The 27,737-nt window shown below is 44.4% G+C and overlaps 11 protein-coding genes across 11 annotated transcripts; 8 read left to right on the top strand and 3 right to left on the bottom strand.

The window, feature by feature from the left end:
- Window positions 1-4,211: 4,211 nt before the first annotated feature.
- On the bottom strand, window positions 4,212-4,600 carry F5891DRAFT_1186810 (uncharacterized protein; the record flags this gene model as incomplete). Its single annotated transcript, XM_041366742.1, has 2 exons — window positions 4,212-4,421; window positions 4,472-4,600. The coding sequence occupies 2 exons, from the start codon at window positions 4,598-4,600 to the stop codon at window positions 4,212-4,214; spliced, it is 339 nt and encodes a 112-aa protein (XP_041227806.1).
- A 25-nt stretch (window positions 4,601-4,625) lies between these two features.
- F5891DRAFT_1186809 (uncharacterized protein) lies at window positions 4,626-5,343 on the bottom strand (the record flags this gene model as incomplete). Its single annotated transcript, XM_041366741.1, has 4 exons — window positions 4,626-4,962; window positions 5,039-5,094; window positions 5,148-5,241; window positions 5,294-5,343. The coding sequence occupies 4 exons, from the start codon at window positions 5,341-5,343 to the stop codon at window positions 4,626-4,628; spliced, it is 537 nt and encodes a 178-aa protein (XP_041227805.1).
- A 2,116-nt stretch (window positions 5,344-7,459) lies between these two features.
- On the top strand, window positions 7,460-8,898 carry F5891DRAFT_1186808 (tRNA synthetases class I-domain-containing protein; the record flags this gene model as incomplete). The annotated part of the gene is made up of 4 exons (XM_041366740.1): window positions 7,460-7,702; window positions 7,766-7,852; window positions 7,908-8,153; window positions 8,551-8,898. 4 exons carry the CDS (start codon window positions 7,460-7,462, stop codon window positions 8,896-8,898), a joined length of 924 nt encoding a protein of 307 aa, XP_041227804.1.
- Window positions 8,899-9,454: 556 nt separating this feature from the next.
- F5891DRAFT_1217996 (uncharacterized protein) lies at window positions 9,455-11,710 on the top strand (the record flags this gene model as incomplete). The annotated part of the gene is made up of 5 exons (XM_041369348.1): window positions 9,455-9,464; window positions 9,513-9,840; window positions 10,075-10,226; window positions 10,278-10,676; window positions 10,743-11,710. 5 exons carry the CDS (start codon window positions 9,455-9,457, stop codon window positions 11,708-11,710), a joined length of 1,857 nt encoding a protein of 618 aa, XP_041227803.1.
- Window positions 11,711-12,069: 359 nt separating this feature from the next.
- F5891DRAFT_949495 (uncharacterized protein) lies at window positions 12,070-12,318 on the bottom strand (the record flags this gene model as incomplete). The annotated part of the gene is made up of 1 exon (XM_041374881.1): window positions 12,070-12,318. A coding segment is annotated over one exon (249 nt), but the record flags the coding sequence as incomplete, so codon positions are not given.
- A 1,903-nt stretch (window positions 12,319-14,221) lies between these two features.
- On the top strand, window positions 14,222-14,682 carry F5891DRAFT_978931 (uncharacterized protein; the record flags this gene model as incomplete). Its single annotated transcript, XM_041376822.1, has 3 exons — window positions 14,222-14,415; window positions 14,471-14,602; window positions 14,637-14,682. 3 exons carry the CDS (start codon window positions 14,222-14,224, stop codon window positions 14,680-14,682), a joined length of 372 nt encoding a protein of 123 aa, XP_041227801.1.
- Window positions 14,683-15,618: 936 nt separating this feature from the next.
- Window positions 15,619-15,963, top strand: F5891DRAFT_912217 (uncharacterized protein; the record flags this gene model as incomplete). The annotated part of the gene is made up of 2 exons (XM_041373643.1): window positions 15,619-15,779; window positions 15,828-15,963. Coding segments are annotated over 2 exons (297 nt in total), but the record flags the coding sequence as incomplete, so codon positions are not given.
- A 328-nt stretch (window positions 15,964-16,291) lies between these two features.
- F5891DRAFT_949338 (uncharacterized protein) lies at window positions 16,292-16,687 on the top strand (the record flags this gene model as incomplete). The annotated part of the gene is made up of 2 exons (XM_041374868.1): window positions 16,292-16,471; window positions 16,529-16,687. Coding segments are annotated over 2 exons (339 nt in total), but the record flags the coding sequence as incomplete, so codon positions are not given.
- A 3,581-nt stretch (window positions 16,688-20,268) lies between these two features.
- Window positions 20,269-20,686, top strand: F5891DRAFT_894998 (uncharacterized protein; the record flags this gene model as incomplete). Its single annotated transcript, XM_041373356.1, has 2 exons — window positions 20,269-20,373; window positions 20,429-20,686. Coding segments are annotated over 2 exons (363 nt in total), but the record flags the coding sequence as incomplete, so codon positions are not given.
- Window positions 20,687-23,126: 2,440 nt separating this feature from the next.
- F5891DRAFT_1186802 (uncharacterized protein) lies at window positions 23,127-25,468 on the top strand (the record flags this gene model as incomplete). The annotated part of the gene is made up of 8 exons (XM_041366739.1): window positions 23,127-23,156; window positions 23,205-23,516; window positions 23,676-23,970; window positions 24,041-24,078; window positions 24,145-24,417; window positions 24,474-24,630; window positions 24,697-25,068; window positions 25,119-25,468. The coding sequence occupies 8 exons, from the start codon at window positions 23,127-23,129 to the stop codon at window positions 25,466-25,468; spliced, it is 1,827 nt and encodes a 608-aa protein (XP_041227797.1).
- A 754-nt stretch (window positions 25,469-26,222) lies between these two features.
- On the top strand, window positions 26,223-27,351 carry F5891DRAFT_949287 (uncharacterized protein; the record flags this gene model as incomplete). The annotated part of the gene is made up of 2 exons (XM_041374863.1): window positions 26,223-26,459; window positions 26,830-27,351. The coding sequence occupies 2 exons, from the start codon at window positions 26,223-26,225 to the stop codon at window positions 27,349-27,351; spliced, it is 759 nt and encodes a 252-aa protein (XP_041227796.1).
- Between the last annotated feature and the right edge of the window lie 386 nt (window positions 27,352-27,737).

Raw genomic sequence — 27,737 nt, 5'->3', positions numbered from 1 at the left:
TACTTCCCAATCCACATCTGAATACTCCTTCACAAGTGCTCTACTCAGGACAGAACAACCGTGCATTTATCACTACCATGGGCATTGACATCCCTACATTTCACTACATTCTCTCACATGGCTTCACAACTCTTTGGGATCTCACTCCCATCCCCCGCAATGATATTCCTGCCACTGCTCACTCTTGTGCTTATCAACGTTCCCTGGACGCTGCTGGTGCATTAGGCCTTGTTCTTCATTGGCTCAACTCAACCATGCAAGAGGTCAGCCTCATGCAAATTTTTGTGCTTATCCCAACAACTGTCTCACGCTATCTACATTTTTCCCTCACCATACTACTTTGCACACTCAAGAACATCCCCGAAGCCTACATCCAGTGGCCTTCTGGGGATCAATTTCAAGTTTTAAACGACCTTGTCATTGCGTGTCATCCCTTGTTGACGGGGGGCTTCGGCACACTAGATGGACTCAACTTACCTGTCCAGACATCCCAGGACCAAGAGATCGAGAACACAACCTATAATGGGTGGTTGCACAGTCACTTTGTCAGTTCAGTCATTGCATTTAGTGCTGATGGTGCGCTCTTGTCCAAATCATCCGCTCAGTCTTTCATTCTGATTGCTACTACTCACAGGCTCAATAATTCAATGCCGCCTCAATGCGCCAGGCAGCTGGCATGACTCCTGCATGCCCCAACTCATCTACGACAAACTCAGCGCAAACACACCAGATAGATACTACCTTGTCGCCAATACAGCTTTCCCGCAAGGTACAGATCAGATTGCCAGTCACATCAAAGCCCCACTCAAGTCAGGACAACGCCTCCCTAATGATCCTGCCAAAAGACAGAAGCTGCTTTTATTTGACTGGCAGCTGCTTTCTTTCTGTCAGATGGCAGAGTGGGGCATGTGTGCTCTTCAGGGCTCCTTTGGATGTCTTCGCATTCCCCTCGACATTAACTTCAGTGACCAGCATCATGATCTGCTTGAAGTGTGTGTTCGGCTCAACAATGTGTGTGTTTGGATGGTAGGCATTAGTGAAATACGAAGTGTATACATGCCAATTTGGCAAGAAGACGAGCAGGATAGGATGGTTTGGGCACAATTCAAAAACATGTTATTTTCATATCAGCATAGTAATGATCGTGTAGCTCGATTCCATTTGTCAAGTACATAGTAGAATGTTTTCATTTATGTGCATGGTTCAATGATTAACTATCTTTTTACCTGTCCAGAGTAATTCATGAATGGGCTATCATCCTGCACCATCAATCAGTTTTTAGTAGCCACTCGTCATATTCATATCCTTAATCATACAACATAGGCACCACCTAAACCTCAGTCTACTCAACCCACGACGAGACATTCTGACCCATTCTATGGTCATGAGCAGGTTTCCCGGTTATGTGGTCGATTCATTATGCACCTTTTTGCTTGTCCAGAGTACCCCCCTTCGTCTTCTAACTAGTAAAGCTCCCCCATTTCATTGCATACGCACTTCACTGGACAAAGCTCCATTCTTCTGTAACCTTCGCTGCCCTCGGATCTTTGGGTCACCATCTTTTCATATCCGCCTTCATGCTCGCATCCAAGGTTATCTGTGATGACACTTACATTCCCACTACTTGGAGATCTTCGGGTCACCATCTTTTTATATCTAGAGTATCATAGCCCAGGGCATGTTCCAATTGCGAGAAATCAATCAAATATATACATACTACATACAGTGGCTCAAAAAAGTGTCCCAATGTTTGTAGGTTTTCATGTAATTGTGTTATTGCGAGCCAGGGTGTGAGAATCTGACTACGTCAAAGGGAGGTCCCAAAAAGCTCCGCTTCTCGGCTACAATTATGTCCCCTATAGCGTGAGAATCCATTGACGCCGTGCGAAGATATGGCTATTTTAATTAGGTGACTCATTGGGACACTTTTTTGAGTTTGAATCAATTATACATAATCTCTATAATTCTAGTACTTAGTGTTTCCTCCCTTAGCTTTAATGACTGCTGCTACCCTCCTAGGCATACTTTCTATCAATTTCTGACACTCCTCCTTAGCAATCTTTCCCCACTCTACTACAACTCTCTCCCATAACTGAAATAGTCCATTAGGTGGGTCTTGATAGGCAGCAAGCATTCTCTTGAGTAATTCCCAAAGATGTTCAATGGGATTGAGGTCTGGAGACTGTGCTGGCCATGATAGGACAGTAATATCATGGTCCTCAAACCATTTGGTGGCCAACTTAGCTTGAGGTCATTATCTTGTTGGAAGATAATGTCTTCTTCATCAATACCTGATTCTTGCATGCTTTTGAGCAGACACTCCTCCAGAATGGAGACATACTGCTCTGCATTCATCCTCCCCTCCATCTCACATAGAATTCCCACCCCATGCCACCCCATGCAGCCCCACACCATCATATTTCCTCCTCCAAACTTAAGAGTACCTTTCACTTCTTTTTCTCCAAGTGGATCTCCTGCCTTTTTCCAAACATACTCTTGACCATCTGACCCCATCCTATTGATTTTAGTTTTATCTGACCAAATAACTCTCTTCCAGTCCTCTATAGTCCAGTGCTGGTGCTTTAAAGCAAATGCTAGTCTCCTTTTCCTATGGGCTGGTGACAGTAGGGGTTTCTTCTTCTTGACTACAGCTTTAAGATTGGCTTCCTTGAGGGTGTTCCTGACTGTTTGAGTGGAGACAGTGGTAGTGATGATGGAATTGATGTATTTTGTGGCTTGAACAGCAGTAGAGGCCTTTCCAGATATAATATGATGAACAAGAGCTTTTTTGTCATGCAGAGTAAGTTTAGAAGGACGACCCATTTTGACATTTTCTTTGTTGGGAATATTCTGGTTGATAACCCTGGCAATAGTTGACTTCCCCAGACCAGTTTTGGAGGCAATCTGCCTGATAGATAGACCAGAGATGGAGAGAAAAAGGATATTATCTCTTTGAGAAGAGGAAATAGACTTCATGCTGATTATGAGGGACATGATGTTATTGGAAGGGTTTATATATGTACAGGATATTAAAATGAGACCATATTGTCAATATGGGACCATTTATATATATATATTTGTAAATGGTGTCATGTCTAAATGATCTGATTTTCATATTTTAATAGAAACTCAAAAAAGTGTCCCAATGAGTCACCTAATTAAAATAGCCATATCTTCGCACAGCGTCAATGGATTCTCACGCTATAGGGAACATAATTGTAGCCGAGAAGCGGAGCTTTTTGGGGCCTCCCTTTGACTTAGTCAGATTCTCACACCCTGGCTCGCAATAACACAATTACATGAAAACCTACAAACATTGGGACACTTTTTTGAGCCACTGTACTTAAGTACCCCCATCACCTTCTAACTGAGAAAACTTTGCACTGTTGAGAGCACTTGAGATGTGCACTGTTGAAAGTGCTCCAGTTGCACTGTTGAGAGTGCTCCAGCAGCGCTGTTGAAAGCGCTTGAGTTCTGTTGAGACCCTAGTCTTCTGCATGAGCAGGCAAGACAGACTGAGTCATTGAACGACTTAAAGTAGGTGGAATGTGCTGAGTTGCAGTGCTAGCATGAGTTGGTGAGATCACAACTGATAAGTCATTTGTGCCGGTACAGGAAGATGTTGGAGTGAATGACACATTGAATTGTGCACTCGAAGAATGGATAGGTGGAGTGGAGGGTCTGTGAATGGTGTGACGACCAGTCTTCGGATCTTTGATGTAATCCTGTTGAGAGACTACATCACAGAAGTTGTCATGATTAAAGAAATCCTTGTCTTCATCATCAGGTGAGATCCAGATTGTAGATGCTCCCCCATCAGTATATTTCGTTTCACAGCATATGTATCGTGGTCGTGGTGTTTGTGGCATCAGTCAGTGATCTGTACCTTTCTTCACAAGTCGAGCCATTTCCAATTGCATCTCTAGACGGTCCGCACGACGCTCAGCATTAGCACGCTCGCGTTCACACTGCAAGAGCTGATCACGTAGCGAATTAATCATCATGTGCGCATCTTGCAACTGGTTGGACATAGATACAAGTTGAGTGGTCTGCAAAGTGCAAGCAGCGCACTTGTCATCTCGAGCAGCTTGAAGTCAAGGATCAAGCGAAGTAGTGATTGAAGTTAGAAGATCAAGACCTGAGGTGCGTGAGGTGCGAGGTCGAGGAGTGGGTGTGTCAACAAAATGATGGGAAATACTAAGTGCAGGCTCTCATGTCTCAGTCTTGATGGTGACCTTTGGTGTCCTGGCTCGCTGAGGCTCATCTTCATTACACCCGATATTGATAACTTCATCGGCAAATTTATTGTCATCGAGATCCTGGGTGCCAGCCTTCTCGTTCATGCAGTCATCGATTTCGTGAGTGCGTTCAATGTAAGGAGGGCACTCAGCATCACCAGTTGGCTTCATAGTGCAAACCAACTTAAAGTAGAATATCAGTACTGGAGTTCACAGTATATAAGAGTACATACCTGCGTAAACTTAAGTTCAAGAGATTTTGCAGGATGAGTGGGATGGTCATGGCTATCTGCCCATGCAGCAAACTCTTCCTCAACAGCAAGCCAACCCTTTGCGCCAAGCATCAAGCAGGGCAGCAACATCGTCATCATTGTAATTCGGCGTACCCTAAGCACGACCACCACGACCCAATCTTTTCTTGGTTGGTGGCTCAGTTGTGGCGAGTGCCTTCCTCTTCCCTTTAGCTTGGGATGGCACTGCATTGGGACAGCGGCTACCAGCAACTTTGCAGGCAGGCGCAGGTTGTGTGAAGGGTTGGGACAGAACCTGGCGTGCGATCATATTGTCGTCCTCGCCATCTGATTGCTCAGGTTCGTACGGTACTCTTGACAGCACACTGTAGGGCTGACTAGGCAAGAAGGGAGCTGAATACGAGTTTGGTGGGATTATGCCATAACCAGGCGGAAGTGGGGGGGTGTGTGTGTGTGAACATTTGACCAGTGGGCTGCATAATGAGATGTTCTGGGCTTTGTAGGAAGTTAGAGAGAGATCAGTGATATGTATATTGAATGTAGACATACATTTTATATAGCCAGGTGCATAGCGCGTTGCACATGGTGCAGAATGTAGCATACACCTGAAGCGATCACCAATTAGCATAAAAGAGAGATCCAGGAGACTTGGACATACAAAAAACATTGTAACAATGCCTGAGTCCTTTCTTATCCTCGCCAAATCACACGAAAATGTGCCATAATGACCTTGAAAAATTGTAAATGAAGCCCTGGCATGAATGGGAGCACACATTGTGCAGAATGGAGTGTGCACAGACTTACCAGACATTTGTTTGTGCAGAATGAGTCCGAATGACGCTCGTCGCGGACATTGAAATGTCATTTAGAATAACAATCTGAATCTGGAAGGGGGGTCTGGAACAGGGTGCGTTTGACGTGCGGAGTTGGAAGTTGCTTACGTTTCACAGCGGCTCCTCGGCACATAGGGTTTGAATCACCTATCTGGAATTCTAAATCTCACGGGAAGTCATCCAATGTGCCTTTTAACACATGCGATCAAATTTTGTAAGCCGGCAGCATTATTATGGACAAGTGTGTGCTAATCTTCGGCCTCTCAATACTAAACATCAACAGCCTCTCAAACTCAAGCTCAGTGGACCCCGAGCATGATCAAACAACTTCATCACCTGAGCGATATGAAGATTTGTCCCAAAACAACTGTACCGTTTGGCTATATCTACAGTGGCTCAAAAAAGTGTCTCAATGTTTGTAATATTTCATGTAATTGCTTTATTATGAGCCAGGGTGTGGGAGTATGACTAAACTATAGGAAGGTGTCATAAAGCTATACTTCTTAGCCTCATTTGAGTTCCCTATAGTGTGGGAAGCTGATGTCATCATGTGCAGATATGGCTATTTTAATTTGGTGACTCATTGAGACGCTTTTTTGACTTTTAGTTTGACCAACACAATCTCAATAATTATGATACTTTATGTGACCTTCTGTTGCTCTAATCACTTCTGCCACTCTTCTAGACATGCTATCTATCAATTTTGAATATTTCTTCTTAGCACTCCTTTCTCACTCTGCTGCAAATCTGTCCTACAGCTGAAATAGCCCCTATGATGAATTTTGATAGGCTGCAAGCAATTTCTTGAATATTTTTCAGAGATATTCAATAGGGCTGATGTATAGGGACTATGCTAGACATGATAGAACATTGAGATCGTGGTATTTGAGCTGCTAGTGACTAAATTGAAAGCTTACCTCACATGAATGAAGATCTCACATTTACCATATTCTAACTGGGCAGGCTACTAATGCTACTCAGGCCACCTAATTCATCAATTCCATCATCTCCAGCTCTGTTTCCACTCAAACCATCAATAATACTTGCAAGGCAACAAATATTAAAGCTACAATCAAGAAGAAGAGGACTCTCCTATTCCTAGCCTATAAAAAGAGAAAGTAAACTTTAGCTTTAAAGCACCAGTACTGGACTGAAAGAGGACTGGAAGAGGACCATATTATAAGATCAGACCAAGATAAATATGATGAGGTCAGATGGCTGGGAATACATCTGTAAAAAGACAGGTGAACCACTAAAAGAAAAAAAATTGTGTAAACTCTTAAGTGTGGAGTAACAAACATAGAGGTATAGGACTGTATGAGATGTAATAGAGTGTATATTCTCTGTGTGAAGTAAAGTGAAGGACCAATACCAAGTGGTACATCTCTATTTTAGATGAGAGTCTGCTCAGAAGCATACAGAAATCATAGATTAATGAGGAAGGTACTATGTTGCAATAACATAATGATCCTAAATATATGTCTAAATTGGTCACTAGCAGCTCAAATACCACGATCTCAATGTTCTATCATGTCTAGCATAGTCCCTATACATCAGCCCTATTGAATATCTCTGAAAAATATTCAAGAAATTGCTTGCAGCCTATCAAAATTCATCATAGGGGCTATTTCAGCTGTAGGACAGATTTGCAGCAGAGTGAGAAAGGAGTGCTAAGAAGAAATGTTCAAAATTGATAGATAGCATGTCTAGAAGAGTGGCAGAAGTGATTAGAGCAACAGAAGGTCACATAAAGTATCATAATTATTGAGATTGTGTTGGTCAAACTAAAAGTCAAAAAAGCGTCTCAATGAGTCACCAAATTAAAATAGCCATATCTGCACATGATGACATCAGCTTCCCACAATATATGGAACTCAAATGAGGCTAAGAAGTATAACTTTATGACACCTTCCTATAGTTTAGTCATATTCCCACACCCTGGCTCATAATAAAGCAATTACATGAAATGTTACAAACATTGAGACACTTTTTTGAGCCACTGTATGATTCCTGTGAGTATCTTGGTTTTTGGCCAAATCATTCTACCTAATGATTGCACCTTGCCTTGCAGCATACAAATCCATTCAGCACTGTTCTTGAAGCAGGGTGACCAAGCTGCTACATATGTCTACTATGTATGATCGTGACCCTGGACTCCGCCAGGCCACCTACACCCCTCATCCTGCCTCTCACTCTGCTAGGCTACACCTGCTTGTTTTCCAACCTGGCCTGCACAAGCCCTGTTGGAGCGCCATGCTACATTGAGTCATTCAGACCAGTGTTTTCTGGAACTTCAATTACTGCAACCTCGCCAGGGCAGGCAACTCTGTCATTTGCATCGAAGTCGTCATTTGTTTTTGTTAACTCCGATTCGGATGAAGTGGGTCCCCTAACCATTAGTATCGGTTCTTATGACTTACTACTTCTACACGATGCCTTTCAGGGCGCTCAAATCAACAATATCATCGTGATCACCAACTCTGTTGGTCCTTTGATCATAAGACCTCCGGTCAATCATCCGAACGTCACTGTCATAGGTGCCGCATCGGAAAGTTCATACACACCTGCTAACAATTGATATGCAGATTGTTTGGGCTAACTTTGGCGACAACGGAGCTGGTAATGCCAATGCACTGAACAACTCAAGTGCATCAACTGAATCCATACCACCACTGTCGAAATCTACAACAAGACCCAGTAAACCCACACTCTCCGGGACTGGCAACAAACTATCAACCAATCCCGCTACCAGCAAACCATCCTCCTTGCCCTGTCCCAAACATCCTTTATGGCACCTGGAGCCCATCGGGTGCACCATTGCAAAGAACCCTGTAGGTACACGCCCGTGTCGATTCCAAGTCGATTGGTGACTGAAGTTGAGGTGTTCTTGCAGTAAATCGTGCGAGATCATCGAGTCAGTCTTGAAGCCTCAATGGTGGGTCAATTGCCAACTTCTTGTTGCAGAATCAAGGTCAGTCGCGCTATATCTCACTAAACTTTCTTTCAACGATCATTGCAGCATACGAGGGCAGGTAAAGTTTCGATCGGTCCCAGACAGAGTGAAGCAGTTGGTATCGCTGGCTTGAAAACATACAGATCAGTGTATCTCATGGCAGTTATGATGGGGTCACCAACGCCCAGCCTATTTCGTTCAAATTGAGGGAGAAGATATCGACGTTTGTATTTCAATGATCAGTCCAACACTTGCGCACTCACTCTTGAATACAGAAAACCAGTGGAAAGAACTGGGTTATGGATCGGACTTTGGAAAAAGCAACCAAGCAAGCGAAAATCCTCACAAATGGGGAGAACTTTACACTCAAGCAAGATGAAGATGTCCTCGATACTTGGTTCTCCTCTGGGCTGTGGCCCTTCTCAATCCTGGGATGGCCAGAAAAGGCACGGTATTTTGTACCTAGTAAACTGACTGTATTAATCGTCCACCAACAGACTATCAACCTCTCTCAGTATTACCCTGCCAGTATCCTTGAAACAGGTTGGGACATCCTTTCCTTCTGGGTGGTGCGTATGGTTCTCATGGGCATCTATCTTACGTGGACAGATGCCATTTTCTGAAGTACTCTGCCATGCGATGATTCGTAAGCTCATGGACGCAAAATGAGCAAGTTTCAGGGATACCGCAAGTTCTGCACGACCACGAAGTTTGCAATGTTCAAACTTAATAACAGTTTTTCGCCAGAGACATCTGCAAAGGTATGCTGCTTGCGCGATGGGTTCTTAAGCTTACATTACTTCTGAAGCCGACTGGAAATAACGCTGCATCCTATACAAACACAACATAGCTGCAACACACATCAACACGCAGCTCCAATTCCATGGCTGACTATGCCAATTCATAATTTCTAGTTATACAGGCTCTACGACATCTATATTATGGGTTGCTTTAAATCTGAATGTGTATACATACCATATCTTTTGTTCACAGGAGGCGATGAAACTTTTGCCCAAACGCAGGTCAACGGACCAGCTACGACGTAAAGTTACATATTACTACGTACGGCCTGGTGTGATTGCCACCGTGCACATTTAAAAGCTTGACACGACGCTTAAACCTCTAGCCTGTCCATCGTGCAGTGGCAGGAACACATCTCCACAACGATACTTGTTGAGGATGCCAAAGGGTAAGTTGTTTTCTCATCAGTTGAAATCACGCTTATATTAAACTATAGCACCACGCAAGGGAGCAAAGGACTACATCGATGTTAGCTTTGACCCTGCCACTCATGTTATGCAACAGCACGCCCGTGGTCACCAGCACCAATTCCACCGAAACATTACTGTTTATGCGCCTGGTCTTAGCGCAGGATATAAGAAGATAGTTTTCTTCACACCATCATTTCCTCCTCCTCCTCCTCCTCCTCCACCACCACCACCACCGTCCCCGCAACTCCGGACACCCGGGGGATATCAGCTATATACCGAGTCGCCTCCTCACTCACCGGCTTTGATAGTGGCCGACGTTGACGACTTGCAGTGGGATTTGGCGCATCCCGAGATGTGGAATGATTGTATAGAGCTTTTGGAATTCGATGGAGTTGTGGAATGATGATAGAGATTAGGCTGACCATGTTGTTGTGTAGTCAGTAGAATACTTTGACAGTTCAAGCTACCAAAAGCTCCCGAAGTATTGGACTAAATTAGGCAACATTGCCCTATACATCTAACTTAATCATTGCATGTGGCCGCCGGGAATGTGTAGTAAGCATAGCTTTTCACAATCCAATTTTTTAGCACTCGACGCCGATGGCTATTGTCTCAGGTTGCTTCCCCTATTCCAACATCCACTGCTGTGGCGCTAGCCAGACCTCCCTACGAGAACGCCGAGCTAGTAACCAGACTGCGCCGTATCAACGGTGTTCCCAACAACAAATTCCATCACAAGCGTGAGCGCGTTCACGCAGCCGTGAGCACTCATGACCTCTTATGACTCTTAGTAAACGAGGAGTATGAGGTGAAGCAGACTCGCAAAGTGCTCTATACTGCATTGGACAGGTTGGACGCCGAAAGTCATTGTGCTGAAGAAGCAGAAACCCAACTAGCAGAGGCTTTGGAATGGACACGGTCTATCAACAAAGCCCATGTTGCTGCCCAGCAAGAGGCAGCTCAGTTGCAAGAGGAACTGAGGCTTTACAAGCTGCAACTCGACAATGCGCAGAGAGAAATTCTTAGAGCCCAAGATATACTGGGAGTCATTGAAGCACAGAGGGATGATGCGGAGGCTGCCGCCGCTGACGCGCGCTCAAAGGCTCGAAAATTGAATGAAGAGTGCTTAATTGAGCTCGCAAGGGAGGAGGGTCGCAGGCTTGGGTATGAAGAGGACATACAACGCGGTCGTAATATGGGTTATTGAGAAGGGCGCATCGTTGTTATTGATGACGGTCGGTCTCCAATGCGAGAAGCCCCTGCCGCTACCCTCTCCGACTCATGGGAAGAAGCAGAGGTAGCTCCTGTAGTTCTACCTCCTCAGTCTGCACCAGTCACACCCATGCCAGAGAGCCAAACCGCACCAGAAGTTCTCTGTGTTTCAACACCTGTATCATCTTCACTTGATGGCTGTCGTGACTCTCATTCTCATTCTCATCGTGATTCCAAATCTGATTCCATCAGTCAAATGAGCATGCGTGCTCCTGACCCCATAGTAATGCCTGTCATGGTTGAACACCCGCGGCTTAGGACAGACCCCTCTGTTACCAGTCAATCTTCTCGTTTGCATTCACAGCCCCAACCTTGGCCCATGTCAGATCGTTCTTCAGCTCTGTCACCCTCAATCAAACCAATATCTGTAATAAACTCTGCACCTAGTGTTCAGCACTCAGATTTCCAAGTCCCACCGGACAGCTACATACCAACCCTGGACAAGGACCAGCGCATTCTTCTCCCTCCCCCACATGAACTGATTTGCAATATGTCTTCACCAACACCGTCACAACCTGTCGCTGGCCCATCCTCAGATTCTGTCAGAATGTTCGACTATCCTCGCCATGCCTCTCCAGAGTCACAAGCATCAACAAAGATGTCTATGTCTCAATCCTCCACCATATCAGCGCTCGAGATTATCGGTCTGCCTAATATGACGAACCGCAACAAACATCGAGAGCGCAACGGTCTGAGTATCATTCATGAAGATGCCAGCATCACAGCCGATTATGAAACCGTGACTGGATCTGATGCAGGACACCATCACCATTGCAGCGAAAGATGCAATGAAAGAGACACAGACAGTGACGCTACCAAGCACTCGCGGAGAGACCTATCAAAGCAAAGGCTTGCTGACAAGCTGAGATGGTCTAACCCAGCTGAGCCTGAGGAATGGTGTCGATATGGCACAGAAAAAGTTTGCTTTCATACTACATGGAATGCAGTTTGAGTTGACGAGGGACACAGACTCGCATGCAAAGTTCTAATGGTCCCCCCCGTCCTCGCCCAATGATCTTGGTATGTGCTGGTCTCTCGAAATCCATCACTGCCCTTATGTGTTATTCGTCCAGAACCAATCTCGTGGAGGATTGTGTCAGTCCCTGCAGAAACTGAAGAATGGGTTAAAATTTCTGTGTGTGGACGTCAATACTGTTTGTCCTAGATATGGCTGAGACTGTATAGAAATGCTCTAAGTGAACACGCAACCGCACCACTGCACCTTGGTGAACTTCAGTATGATATCTCTAAATCAAATATATAACTACCATAGTGCAATCAGATATATTGATTCCTCTTGTGACTCACCCCTTACTCATCCCTGTCTTGTACTTCATCTGGTAACTGGGATGCTAGCCATCTCAATCCACCGGCCAACACAATCAAGACGACAAAAACTGCATTTCCTCCTAGAAGGTTGAGCTCCTTTGATACAGCAAAGAGCGAAGTCGCCAAAGTGGGACCAACAACACGAGCTACCGACGCAGAGGTTTGGCCGAGGCCATTTATGGCACCAAGGACATTGTTTGTGGGAGCAGAGGCTGTGATAAGCATGAAAATAGCCCCTGCAATTAAGTGAGTTTCTTGTAATGACAGACAGTTTCATTACAACACACAACTCGACAGACATTGTCACACCTTCCGCAGCATGCGTCAGGGTTTTCCTCTACAAGTCGTTCAGTCATCCAAATGCCTTCCATGGAGGTGAGCCCAAGCACCACACCTATTTCTCTGCTCCCGGTTTCAGCGACACCCGTCTCATCATGGCCGCAACACCCTGTTCAACAACACAATCTTCCGAGTCATCCCCATGTTTCATCCCTCAATTCCCTCCCCTCACTCATACCGCAGTGGGAGCCTTTCGGTATAGGTAGACCTGGATACCATGGGCCTGATTTCAACATGCACCTGCACGATCCCGCACCTCGTGGATCTTCCATAGCAACAAATAGGCCAGCACATCCCCACCCCATACCAAATTCACTTATGCAAGATTACTGCCAACACCAAATTCCGCCAACACAACCTCATCCTGGTGGTTCCCACTCTCCACGGCCTTATTCTTCACCTGAATGGGGAACCCAATGCTCGCTTCTGCCTGTACCGTCCCGTGCATGTTTTTCTTGTTCATAGCTGCTTTTGCATTGCTAATCGTTGTGTATTGACAAGGTCCTCCCATGCACACACAGTCTTTGAACCAGTTGTCATCAATGTTGGCAGGCAATGGTCAAGAGCACGGGCTCAATGATTGAGGGCGAGGATGAGGGCGTGGAAACAACATTGTGGGGCATGCACAAGGAAGTATGCAAGGAAACAGCGGGAGACCCTCACGCAGAGTAAGTTTTCTCTTGAACGTCATTCTGTCATGCACTGCTAATCTGGTTGCTCTCCAGGCTGGCCAAGGCTACTAGATAATGTTTAGCCTCTCCTGTCACAATTGCGCGGAAGTTTGTGACATCAGGATCAGTCTCGGCGTGCCAGTCTCAAATTGCCAGGTAGGTGATGTCTTTTCGCTCTTATGTCACCCACCTACAGTATGCACAGGGCCAGGAGTGAGTTCATCACTTTCTGATGCTGCTTGTGAGATTACCACTTGCTATTATTTCTCCGAGGCGAGCTTATCATGGTATTCTAGCCAAATAACAACACCACTCTCATAAAGAAGATTGGATGCACCAACGCCAACGTGAGTGGAACTGTCCAAAAGCACGATCACATTCTGTCACCCCTGAGCTGCATCACCAACACTCATTGGAGTTCCACTGACGCCACTCTCAAGAAATTCCTTGGATGTCACCTTCTCATGTTAAATCCCTTTCGAACGGAGCAACTTCACCTCTCAGCGGCAGGGCATCGCTTCGGAGTTTTGATGATGATTGGGTGCGGTAGACAATTTCTTTTCCCGTGAGTACTTCTGGCTACTATACAAAGCACCCTGTCTTGAGGAGTTGTCATTTAGCATAATTTCTCAAATTTTTGCCCTATTTGCTTCAAAAATGCCTGCCCTTAGACTGACCGTTGCTGTCATGTGACTTACAACCGTTCTGTTGACCTCTAGCGTAGCAGGTATTTAAATTTGACACTGCCTGGTAACCAATAAACTTATTGTGTCTATCACTTCAAGGTCAATTTTCAGTCGGAGTCAGCTCAGCACACGAACTTGCCACTGCTGCTGGCTGACTCATTGTGCGGACTTGGCGGGCCCTTCCGAAAACTTGTTTGCGATTGCTTTACACACTGATATATTTGGGCAATGATTCTTTTTGGGATTTAGCCTGTGAAACCCTCAAACATGATGGTTACTTAAAGGCGGTCACTTTCTAAAGACTATCATAGTAAGTCTCAATTCACTCTCTCTCCCATCTCACTTCACCTCGCTGTTTCACTCCACCTCTCCCTTCTTTGACCTACTCTCTCACTCCGTCTTGTCCTTCCTTCACCTTGCCTTTCATTCTACCCCACGATGACTGGGACACCTGAGCCTAATGATGTCCATTCATCTGATGATGAGGCGAGCTTTGCAGAACTTCAACATAAAATGCCTCTAGATCCGTTGCAAGCTATACTGATGTCTTCCAAGGCAAGGGCTAAATGCCGTATCGCTGCCTTAGAAGAAGAACTTGAGACTATGCGGCAAGAGAGAGGAGGCAAGCAGAGGTGAGTATATTGTGTTGTTTTTCATACTTACACCATTGGTAATTTATTTTTGAAGAAAGACAACCTTCTATGTTTCACAAGGCCGGGCAATTCGTCGACTGGCTGTCCTCTACCACAGCTTGGAAGACTTAATTGCAGAGAACAATCGCAGGTACGAGTTTCACTCATCCTTGGAAACAACTTCAGAGTAAGTCATTAAGTTTTTCATATGATCAATCTAGTAATTCTACAACACAGGCAAGATCATTTGCAGCGTGGCTATATTGAAGTCGCGTGGGTGCTGCCGTGGTTACATGAGAAACTTGGGGAACTCGACCATGAAGATGCTGAAGATATGTTGAGAAAAGCTAGCAAATTTTTTAATAAACTCACGCGCTGTAGAGAATCATGCCTCTCATGGCGTGATATGGCAGTTTTCACCTAGGAGTATACAGCATGAACTTGCAGCATCATTCTGTGTGCTATCTGCAGTGATTCCTATATGACGCGCGCCATTCCCGTGCTTCGCGATGTATACGCGCGCGCGCATTCCCGCGCTTGCGTGCCCTATAGCACCAGCCATCCAGAAGCATCCATCCACTGTCCACCAAGCTCCCTAGTGCGTATATTTCTATTTCTCTCATTGCATATTATTCCATCTTTATTTTTATCATGGACTCTCACATATATATATTTTTACATACCTACTTGGTAGCGCTTCGGCTCCGCATGACCGCGCTTAGGCGCGCTATATAAGCGCCAGCAGTACATACTATTACTTAACTTACTTTACCTCCCATTTACCTATTACTACTTACTTACTACTTAGGAGAACATAGTAGAAACCTATTCCTTTAGATCTCGCGCTCTCACATCTCTTGCATCATATTATCACTTAAGTCTAGTCTATCTATCATTTCCGCATACGCGCGCGCGCTTTCCCACGCTTCGCGCTAATACGCGCGCGTGTTCCCGCGCCTTGCGCGCACCTGCGCTTTCTCGCGCTTCGCTGAAGCACGTACCTCTAGATCTTCGCAGCGCTCGCTTCCCCTAGGGTCGAACGCACTTGTCTCCTCAAGTAACGCAGACTAGGCAACGTGCAACCTCACAACTTTTTATAGATACTGTCAGGAGCATCATTTGTTCCACTCAGTATTGTTGTTTCTACAGCGCCGCATGCTAATCATTATATAGCTCAAGAAGGGAGCAGATGCGGCTCATGGTGATGATACCTCCACTCTCAAAGAGCTTGTCGCCGCTTGGATAAACCAAGAGTTTCATCCGTCCCCGATAATCAAGCCAAATGACAAGTATTCACGTGTATTTGTGAGTGACATCTGTGGGAAGCTGCTCTGCCCTGCTGAGTGGGACTGGGATCAGAACAGGTGTGTATCGACCCTTGTTGACTATCAAAGACACTGATGCTGGTCCAGTGTCAAAGCCGGCATTCACGACAGGACATCAGAGTACATTGTATCGGAAAACTCGTGGCCTCTGTTTGTATACGAAAACTATCAAGTCAACAGTAATGACCTTGAAGAAGGTTTTCTCAAGTCAAGGCTTCTAGTTATGGTTAGTGGCTTTGTCACGGTAGTTGTAATCTTATTTTTGCTCATCGCACTCCAGGCTTTCAAAGCTGTTGTAGGGATTCATTTCTGGCTGGGCTTGTAGAGACTGTTTTTACCTTACCTTATGTTGGCACTTTTGTAGCTTACATAATCAAGCAATCTTTTCACCAGTTACCAGTATGGGTCTGAGGGCTGACCAAGTTTCTATGATATTTCCTCTCCTCTGAGCCTTAAGCCTAGTCCAGAAACCCTTTAGGGTCGAATAGCAGCTAGGTTCTGCAAGACCCAACATTGTTCAGACTCACCATCTGAATTGTTGTACCTTCACCGTCTTCACCTCACCTTCGTCTGCGAGTCAAGCCGAAGGTGATGGTGATGGTGCTGATATTCTTGAGAATAACAGGTGCACCCGGCGTAGATCCGACCAGACGAAGGTCAAAACATGCATTGCGTCAATTATCAATATGAAGAAGGTTACCCCTCGTGCTATCGCATATATCGTTTGTCAGGTGAGAAAATACAATTATTTTGATTTTGACGTCCAACATCTAACCGTTGAATGGAAGGTTCATTTCGCTCTCTCGAGTATAACATCTTGGTGCACAGTGGACGGAGACTTTGATTATGAGGCATTTTGGTGCAATATCCTGGACTTTTTCGAAGACGTTCCTGGCCCTGTCACGAGACATAAGATCAACAAGCTTCTTGAATGGTGGACTAGGTAACGACTTTATCACTTCTTCAGGAGATTGAATAACTGGTATTGCTGTCTAGGATAATTTTTGGAACGAGTCATCGTGAGGACCTGATGCCAGAGCTTGTGTCTCACATGTCCGTGAACGCATTAGCTGAACAGAGGAAGAAACTCGAGGATGCTGCTTTTGACTCGGACTGACAAACCATTCATTGACCCCTCCTCGCTGCTATTCTTTGTCTTTGCTGCCATTCTTTGTCTGCTCCCCCTCACTCTTTACCCGTCAACTCATTATAGTCACTAATTCGAGAGTTTTACATTTATGTTCATAATACCGAGTAGTTGCGAATATCACGAGTCACACCATTGAATCGCTGTTTGACATTGGAAGTCATTTGAGGGACAATTTTCAGTTGGATTTAGTACTATTGAATATACCAATGGCTTCAGAATTTATCGCAGCGTCCAATACTTCAAACTGACAAGGAAGTTCTCTATGTATGCAACTGTAGTGATGACTGTGCCAACGGAAATATGCTACGTGGCTTCGCAATCAGTCCTCAAAAGGTGTCTAACTCCAATGCCCTTTGTCGAGAGGGTCATTCGCAGTCTTTGACTGGAAAGTGTCGATTGGCAGTCCGAAATCCTGTACCATTCAACATGTTGACTACTACTAGATTTATTGTAATGTACAATACCACCCAAGCAACAAGGAATTCTTTATGCATGCAACTGTAGCGATGACTGAGCCAACGGAAGTATGGTACATAGCTTCGCAATCCATTTTCAAAAGCTACCTAACTTCAATGCCCTTCGTCGAGAAGGTCATCAGCAATCTCTGACTGGGAAGTGTCGATTGGCAGTCCGAAATCTTGTACCATTCAACATGTTGACTACTACTAGATTTATTTTAATGTACAATACCACCCAAGCGGCAAGGAAGTTCTCGCATTATACGACCGTAGTATATATTGCGCCCAAAAAAATATGTTGCATGCCTGCGAATCAAACTGCCGAAAGATATCTAAATGTGATGTCATCAACCGAGGAGGTCAACAACATCCTAGAACCGAATAAGTTTAGTTGACGTATCCAGAGAAGAGGGATGCACCGGGTGAGTAAATCAAGTGCAGGAGATGTTGGAATATGAAAATACAGTTCAGTAGATAGCGGAATTGGTGAGCGAAATTTCCCCAGTGGGATCACCTGTTTTCATGACAGACATTTGTAATGTGTTTGAAATGTTACTTGCATGAACAACGAGCCAGTGTAAGTGCCAAATCAGACAAAAGACATACTTTGTGATATCCTTTGACCTCTGTGATCCTACTATTCAGTGTCAAGGTCATGGAACATTATGACCTCGTCAATTCATTGAATGTGTCTGACCCATTTAGAACAGGTACCGATGGCACAGTGCTGGGCTTTGGGTTTAACATCTGCGCTGTTTCTGAAACGGGCTGGTTTTGAGTCTTCTGCACAAAATGTGTATCACTGTCAAGCATGTATGAAGTAATTATCAGTGTCAGTGTTGCGCATTACCTTGATTTTCAGAACAAAGTGGCAAAGTATCTAAAATATCTGTAGCTGTGTCATTTTTGCGATACACTCGCCATTTCTCATGCATATAACCAGACCTATGTATATTCAAAACAGGTATTTTTGTCAGCCAATATCCTATCGGCTCACATTGTTTTTGATGTGCTAACGCCCATGACAGTTTTTCCACCTACCAAAGGAACCTCTGCTTTTGAAGTGTGCAGATTGCTTTTTTCATGGAGCACCATCGACTTGCGTAATGCTTAGTAGAGGACCGAGCAACTCCACAATAAACTCCTCGATACAGCAATCTAGTATTATCCTGTCAGTTACAGCAGTCTAGACCACAGGTTTACGAACACTAGTGCACCCCGTGACTGTGAATATTGGACTCCCACAAGCAACATTATGTAGAACGTTGGAGGGCATATATTGACACTACTGTTACAAGTAGTGAAGCAAACACATCGTTGACGAAATTCTTTGATGATGGAACTTATCTAAAGTCGTCGCAACACTCTGTGTGAAGTGTGTAATGGATATCTCAATCAGCCTGGGCAAGTGTCTGCCGCATAGGAAACAAATGACCTATGCTTCTTATTTTACTGATTGTGGCACAACACAGGGTTCTCGCACTAATGATAGACAGCGACTTTCGCACTCGTGATGGTACTGATGGCCCTCCATTTCACTGAGTTGGCCCGGGTGCAATCTCCCATTCGCAGGATAATCTAAACAGAAGACGGTACATAGAGCACAGGATAACGTGGTTGGCTGCCATTCAAACACATTGTGCCTATGTAAGGTCAAATATGTCTATGTAATACACACTGCCACATTTATGGATATTGTTGTGATGGTTATCAATATATAGTCTACCATGACATTTTAATAAGTTCATTGGTTCAGTGATGATAACGTGCCAGCGAAAAGAAAATCTCCAACATACCAATGTATTCAAAGCTTCAATAACATTGTGCAGCTCAGCGCGAGAATCCTGTATACTATGTTTTGACTCTGTCCGGGAGCGATTGGGAGGTAGAAAACAGGAGGTGTGCCAGTGTGCATTGAAATCTTGAAGTCCAGGCATGGTACTAGAGTATATGTCAGAAAGTCTCAGTCTTCGACTTTTCGCCCCGATTCACCCCATTCGTGTTCGTGCCGAATTCTTTCCCACAATTAGTAATAGACAAAGTTCGTGACATTTGTGACTACTATGACACTTTGTTTCAGCCTAGTACCTCCCGACAACCCGACACATACAACTTCGAACCTTTGGGTATAAAGTACCCGTCATAAACGTCATCACTTCATGTAGACTGCGAAATGGAAATTTGTGTGATGATCTGTGATTGCACGTTGTTCGTGTGTGGATATTGTTTGCATGCATTCATTTGCAAGTGATTGCATTTCTGCGTCTTTGTATATTGATATTATCGAACTCCCCATATCTCTGTCGTAGCATCACTTGTTTTTGCCTTCATTGCAAGAGATCGTAAGTGCGATTACATGGTATTCCTACCTGCTTACAGTTACTGCTACTACTAGTACTATGAATAAAAACCCTGCTCAGGCTGAGGCTGGGCCTTCTTCCTCTCTGCCTGTCAGTATACGTCACAGACAAGCTCAGCAGGCTAATGTGAGGCGAGCTGCTCAAGAAGCCAAAGAAGAAGCTCATCGAAAGAGAAAGGCTCGCCATCTTGATCGAGAAAAGTCTGCCACAGAAACAGATTCAGTACTCACGAAGCTGTCGCACGCCACATGAGCCAGCCAAGATCCGGCTGCAGTACCTGGATTGAAGAAGTTATCCGCCTGAAAACAATTATTCAGCCCTCAGAAGATGATCCCATCAATGTCGACCAGGAATCCTTCGTTCATGACGATTACTACTTGGCTTCTTATGATGACACTAACATTCAGGCCGCTGGGGGACTATTTGAAGAAGAACATGTCCCAGCCTCCCATAACGAATTTCTCGATCTCTTCCCGGGCTCAGCAGAAGTGTATGAAGGAGGATATACATTTCTTGGTCTATTTGATGCAGATGAAAATAGTGCGCATCGTGTGCATAATCCCTACTACCCGTTTAGTGGACGGAAAGAGTGGGAGGTCGCATCTTGGCTACTGCATTCAGGCCTGAGCATGGGTAAAATTGATTCATTTTTATCACTAGAGATGGTTAGTAGTGCTCTGGCTCATCTCCCTCTGTGATAGTCTGACTTGATAGGCTTAGATCAAGGCCCTCTCCTTGTCATTCCACTCTGCTAAGGAGTTACGAGGTCGGGCAGAGCAGCTGCCAAGTGGACCGCGATGGTTGTCTAGGGTGATTGAAACAGCACATCCCACGAAATCTCCTGTGGTTCTGTACTGGCGGGATCCTCTAGAATGCATCGCCAGCATTATTAACGACCCTTCTTTTCACAATCAATTCAATTTCATGCCTCAAAAGGTGTACTCTACCGCAGAGCGAACCTGTCGCATCTACTCAGACACTGCGGGCATTTTCTCATTTTCCTCCACCAAACATCCAAAAAACATTGAATTAGAAGATAGAAATTTCCTTGCATTGCGTGTATCAAAACATTGAAAAAAAATAATGAATGTATTGAAGATTTTCTGTATGCAAGACATAATCTAAAAATGAGTCATTTTCCCTCAAGAAACAGTCTATATTTTTCATTCATCATTCCTCAAATAACAATTTACAATCATGTCAATTTTTTGGCCTCTGTTTTTCCAATGTTCTGTGTATCAAAAATCTCAATTACTTCATCCTGTTCACCATATGTTTGATCCAAGAACATTGAAAAATGATATAACAAATAATAATAAATATTTTGACAATGTTTTGTTAAGGAAAAACAAAGAAACTTTCAAACTTTCATTTGTATATTTGATAAGAGGAAATTTATGAAACATGCCCCATGTTTTGTAAGAATAAATACATAATGTTTGCAGTATATTCCTCCTGCACAACACTTGAAGAACATTTATTATATTCAGAGAAAAAAAATGAAACATGATTGCAGGATACTCTGCCTCACAACATGCACAAATTATACATTGTTTTCTGCACACAATAGATGGAAAATACAGCATTATCCTTGAAGGAACATGATGAATTTTTGCATCATGTCCCACACACAGAAAATCATTGAAACATAAATTATCATTTTTTCAATGTTTTGACAGACAAAATGAAGGTACACTGGTCCAAGTAGTGCTGCTAAGAACCAAGAACCATTTGGCAGGGAAATGAGAACAAAATGGTGTGACAATATAGAAGGGTTTTTTGAGAAGATTTTTAGTAATGGTGAAGCGATGAGTATAGAGGCAAGGTTGAGAGTGGGGGCGCAAGTGCCAAACCTGGGTCCAGTTCTACCAGAGTTGACAAACCCTGGATTGAACCTTTGCAAACTGTTCAGAGTGGTCATGTTTGGTTTTTTTGGGGTTCAAATGTGAACCATCCATGTCACAAGCCAACAACTGGACTGCTTGGTGCAGCACTGAGGCAGTCATGTACTAAATACACCAACTGCAGTTTCACAGGCAGAAAGAAATGCAAATTAATGCCAAGTGATGTCAAGGAGCAAAAGCAGCTGGTTGTGCATAAGAAAGGCTGACTTAAAGGATTCATCAATTTTCTGTGTCCCATGGGCCATGACATGTGTAAGGATTGTCTATCCTCTACACACAGCCCGCACCTCAAAAAGGAAATCTGAGAACTGTCATTCACAAAGTCCACGTGACTCACGGATGCGAGAAAGCTCTACACTTCGCATCCGAGTTATGTGGATACATTCTCTCACTTCTCCATTCTCTCTTTTTCTGTTATCTTACCTTGTGCTCAAACTTCACGATACCCTTGTTTCACCAAAGTATTTTCACCTCGCCATATGCTCCCCATTCTTATTTCAGCCTAGTAAAGTACTCGAAAATGTATTTATACTGCTCATGTACACTCATAACAACAGCAGAATCATATGTTGGTTCCCTGCTCAAAGCAAACTTTGCTCTACAGAAAGTCTTAGCCTCTCGAAATGTTTCGTCTTCACACTTGCACCCCTACTCTCAACCTTGCCTCTATACTCATCGCTTCACCATTACTAAAAATCTTCTCAAAAAACCCTTCTATATTGTCACACCATTTTGTTCTCATTTCCCTGCCAAATGGTTCTTGGTTCTTAGCAGCACTACTTGGACCAGTGTACCTTCATTTTGTCTGTCAAAACATTGAAAAAATGATAATTTATGTTTCAATGATTTTCTGTGTGTGGGACATGATGCAAAAATTCATCATGTTCCTTCAAGGATAATGCTGTATTTTCCATCTATTGTGTGCAGAAAACAATGTATAATTTGTGCATGTTGTGAGGCAGAGTATCCTGCAATCATGTTTCATTTTTTTTCTCTGAATATAATAAATGTTCTTCAAGTGTTGTGCAGGAGGAATATACTGCAAACATTATGTATTTATTCTTACAAAACATGGGGCATGTTTCATAAATTTCCTCTTATCAAATATACAAATGAAAGTTTGAAAGTTTCTTTGTTTTTCCTTAACAAAACATTGTCAAAATATTTATTATTATTTGTTATATCATTTTTCAATGTTCTTGGATCAAACATATGGTGAACAGGATGAAGTAATTGAGATTTTTGATACACAGAACATTGGAAAAACAGAGGCCAAAAAATTGACATGATTGTAAATTGTTATTTGAGGAATGATGAATGAAAAATATAGACTGTTTCTTGAGGGAAAATGACTCATTTTTAGATTATGTCTTGCATACAGAAAATCTTCAATACATTCATTATTTTTTTTCAATGTTTTGATACACGCAATGCAAGGAAATTTCTATCTTCTAATTCAATGTTTTTTGGATGTTTGGTGGAGGAAAATGAGAAAATGCCCGCAGTGAGAATGGATGACAGGTGACGACGCATGGAATATGCAGGTATGTTGAATAATTTGTTTTGACTTCCACTCGCTCATCTTATTGCAGTCAGCGCTGCCTGATGGTGCTACTCTCCTCGGAATTATGTTGTCCTCTGATAAGACCACCATTTCAGCTGTGACTGGCGATAGAGTCGCGCACCCTCTCATAATCAGTCTAGCAAACATATCTATGAATACTCGCGCCAAAATCTCATCCGACTCCTTCCTCCTTACTGCTCTACTGCCAGTGCCTAAATTCATTCACAAGAAGAAACGCATGCGGGGTGTACTGGAGGACCGCCTCGTACACCAGTGCTTAGACATCATTCTTGAACCACTCAAGAGGGCCGCTTGTGTTGGAGTCATGATGTCGGATCCCGTGGGTAATAGCCGGCACTGCTATACAGGACTTGTGAGTTATATTGCTGACACCCCAGAAGCAATGATGTTATGTGCTGTTGGGGGTAAGACATCGCCATTGACCATGGCAATGTTCAAGCAGTTAGGGGACGCTTTTCGACATGAACCCTGAACAAAGTCCACTACTCTCGCACAACTCAAAGTTGTCTATACGCGGGCTGACCCCCTTGATCTTGAAGCATTTTTCCATGAAGTGCAGAAATTTCGATTGAATGGAGTTGCTGAGCCCTTTTGGCACGATTGGATTCTGGCCGAACCATCCCATTTCTTCACTCCCGAACTCCTGCACCACATACACTGGGAGTTTTGGGATCACAATGCAAAATGGCTCATCAATGCTCTTGGGGAATCTGAGATTGATTTTCGCTTTTCTGTCCTACCTCGCATCACTGGGTTCCAACATTTCCATGGAGGTATGTATTTCGAAGTTAAAACAAGTCACTGGCTGGTGTCAACGCGACATCCAATGCTATATCATTGCAGTCTGTGCTGATGCTGCACCTCAAGGCGTCCTTACTGCCGTACGTGCTCTCATGGACTTCCGGTATCTTGTGCAAGCTAGCCGAATCGATGATGACGGCCTTTAGCGTATTTCTGCTGCACTAACCGAATTTCATGCCCACAAAGACACCATCATCACTGCTGGTCTTCGTCGTGGGGAGGGTAAAAAGGTCATCACCAACTGGCATATCCCAAACTCGAATTCATGCAGAGCATTGTCCCGAGCATCTGCAATACTTGTGTCCCCATGCAATGGACTGTGGATGCAACAGAACATGCTCATATCACTGTCATTAAAGTTCCAGCTCGGTCAAGCAACAGTAATAATTATGACCCGCAAATCTGCTGTCATCTTGATCGTGAGGAGAAGTGCCGTCGCTTTGACCTTGCCACAAGTCTACTTGATCACGACAAGCTACGATCAACAACTGTGGTTGAATTTGATGAGGGATATGCGGGTGACGAGGGTGATGAGGGTGATTCTGATGAAGATATACCAGCGGACCTCTTATCCACTGTTACTTTCCCTGGTTGCTCACGGCCAATCATGAATTATTTCATGGTTGCAAACAGTTTATGCCACAAGGATGTTGGCACCGTCCCTTGACCATTATGCACATTCACTGCTGGATAAACAGCATTCCATCTTGCTTACAGTCCATCAATCAGAAGTATCGCTGTTGATGAGGCAGCTGTAAAATTTGGTCTTCCAGACTTACGACCTGCCATCGCTGATTTTTTCCACCGCCATGGTATTCATGGGCAACATTATGTCCATCCAGTAGGTGTGGGGCGAAGGGCTGGACCTGACGTACAACTTCCATTTGACAACTTGCAAGTGTGGTTCAAACTGCGCTTGCAAGACACAGACTTTCACGATTCCAGCACTATCCAACCTGCGCAAATGCTCAATTGCACACCCCCTTGTGATGCATGGCCCTGGGGTCGCTTTGATACTGTTCTCATTAACACCTGTGCTGGTTTCTCGTGGCCTGCCAGTGGGTTTCAAGGTATGCTCACACGTAATCCATGAGTGTTTTTTCGACTTTTTCCCCCTTAGGTTATAGTGTGGTTCAAATCAGGCTCATTATGAGGCTTCTCACAGGGAATGCATTGCAAGACTGCTTCCTCACTTACGTTCATCGCTTTGATTCTGTCACACTGTTGGGATCTGATGGTCGTGACCTGACTACACAGCTACATGTCTTCAAGAGGGCTAAGAGGTCGAATGGAACTCGCCTTGGCGATGTAATCTTACTGTCCCAGGTCAAGTCTCCTATAAACCTTATACCTCGGTTTGGTAGCATTGCAGATAACCGTCTCACTACTTCTAACTGCATGGAACACTGCTCAGAGTTTTGGCTCAACAAATACTGGAACAAACAATCCTTTTTCTCCTTATCTACATAATTCTTTATCAAATTGGGACAAGTTTTCGTAAAATTAGTCTTTGTTAGTTATGTCCGTCATCATGGTCATAGTAGCACGAACTGTCGCACCCACGATAAAACTGTGATCATTTCCTGTCGCGCCCCGTTTGCATAACATTACAACTATGAATAAGCTCACCAGCAAAGAGCTCGATCATCTGGTCACTCATGAAGATCCAAAAGGAATCGGGCTCGGTCATTATCTGCCACTGATCCTCAAATCATTCGCTCAGCTAGATAATGTTCCCCTTGCAAGTGAGCTGAAGATTAAGTTGGGAAAGCTGCAGTGTAGCAGAGCAGCGAAGGTTCACTTTCAAAACTTCGGAGATGATGACATGGTGCCCTTGTATGATGTCAATTCGAAATGTTGGAATTGGGACTTCCCTTCATCAGGGCTCACTCCAGCAGTACGTGTGCAGATTTTCACAGATAGTAAGATACTGATCAAACCACGTTGGTAGGGAGCCCAGGAGACAAATGAGTTTTCCTTTGGTCTTTATCTCAATGTCGTCTCAGAGGCCTTATCAATCATGAATCCCAACCTCAAACTTACTCAAGCATTGCGCGTTTGATACTCAGAATTTGCAACCCATGCAGTTCCAACTCAAGATATCCAATGGAATCCTGACCTAGTCCTATCCGACCATGTCATCCAGCTGGGCTGGAACAATTTCATGGTATGCGCTGAACTCATGTTCAGCGCTTACCAGCCTGCTGCACATGTTGGCAGTTCCATGGACACCAAAGCTTACCTGTTGTTTCGTGGACAGCCATGGCGCCGTTTTGTACTGCTATTGTCCTTTTGCAATCGATACCATGACCTTCGCGTCCATCTGTACGACCGTTCTGGGGGGCTGGTGTCCCCTGTGTTCAACATCGACAAAAATCCAGATATGTATTTGAAAGTACTCGCTGGGATCATGTTTGGAGGTCCCCAGTGTCTTGGTTATGATAGTACCGTCGTATTTTATGTTACCCCTTCCAAACCTGCCAGCACTTCCCGTCACACTGCCGCGCCACGCCACGCCATCATGCATGATGTTTCCAAAGACACCAGCTCACTTGCACCTGGTATCGCCGAAGAAAGTCACCCATCCAGTAGCTCAAATGATTCTTTCGCTGCCAGTGGAGGCACCGATTCTTCCAGAGAAGTGACGCATTATGATTTTCCCACCACCATGTCACATGAGGGCACTCTGGTGGAATTTTTTGAAGATGGCCCATCTCCTCTTTACACCACCTTTGCCTCTACTACAGGAGTACTTCAGCCAGAAATTGTTCCGGAGCCAAATGAGGACATCCCAACAGCGCTCTTCCCCCCCCCCTCCCTCCTCCAACAAGGACCCCATCAGTAAAATTCGCATCAAGGAGAAGTTCTACAATATACTCCACATCTTGTTCTACAGTCGAGGTCTTACAGGCAGGGGAACTGTCTGTTATTTGGTCGAGTTGGGGGGTGAGGAATTTATTATCAAAGACCATTGGGTGCAAGAACAGGATGACACGGACATCCTGAATGAGGTGGAAATGCTGAAGTGGATGCAAGGTGTCCCTGGCATCCCTCACCTTGAAGACTATTGGATTGTTGAGAGGGAGAAGGGAGTTCCAGATTCAACAGGTGACTTTCGCTTTAAGCATATCCAGAGCACATCTCACGCATTTCACGCCCACATTCGCCTTGTTCTCAAACCATGTGCCTGTCCATTACATCAGTTCCAAACTAAGAAAGAGCTGCTGACAGCCTTACGCGATATCATTTGCGGTAAGTATTCCTTGAATGCTCGAGCCAATCCCTTACTGATTGTTTCCCCCCTCCAACACAGTCATACGTGCAGCATCCGATCATGGTGTTGTGCATCGTGATTGCAGCCTTCACAATGCAATCATCTAAGATGTCCCTGGAGGCATACAGGGTTGTTTGATCAATTGGGAGTTCGCAATCAATGTCTCTGATACTGAATGCAACAATAATACCCATAGCATCCTTACCAGGGGTGGTATGGGCACAGTTCCATTCATGTCTCGCAAACTCCTTAGTCAATTGGTCCGAGCTGATCTCGCCCATTTGACTCAGCCCATTGTCAGTCCAACCTTCTCCAATCCGCCACAGTCTCGTAAGACATCATCTATTGGTGCTCCTCCCCAACCGCTTGCAACAATAGTGCAAAACCACTCTGATGATCTTGAATCTGTTCTATGGGTATTCCTCTGGGTTCTCCTCAATTATTTGGGCCCTCTCAGGATGGAGA

Source organism: Suillus fuscotomentosus (genome assembly GCF_016647785.1).
Source record: "Suillus fuscotomentosus strain FC203 chromosome Unknown F5891scaffold_18, whole genome shotgun sequence".
Taxonomy (NCBI): domain Eukaryota; kingdom Fungi; phylum Basidiomycota; class Agaricomycetes; order Boletales; family Suillaceae; genus Suillus; species Suillus fuscotomentosus.
This window is presented reverse-complemented; position numbering and strand designations above follow the sequence as displayed.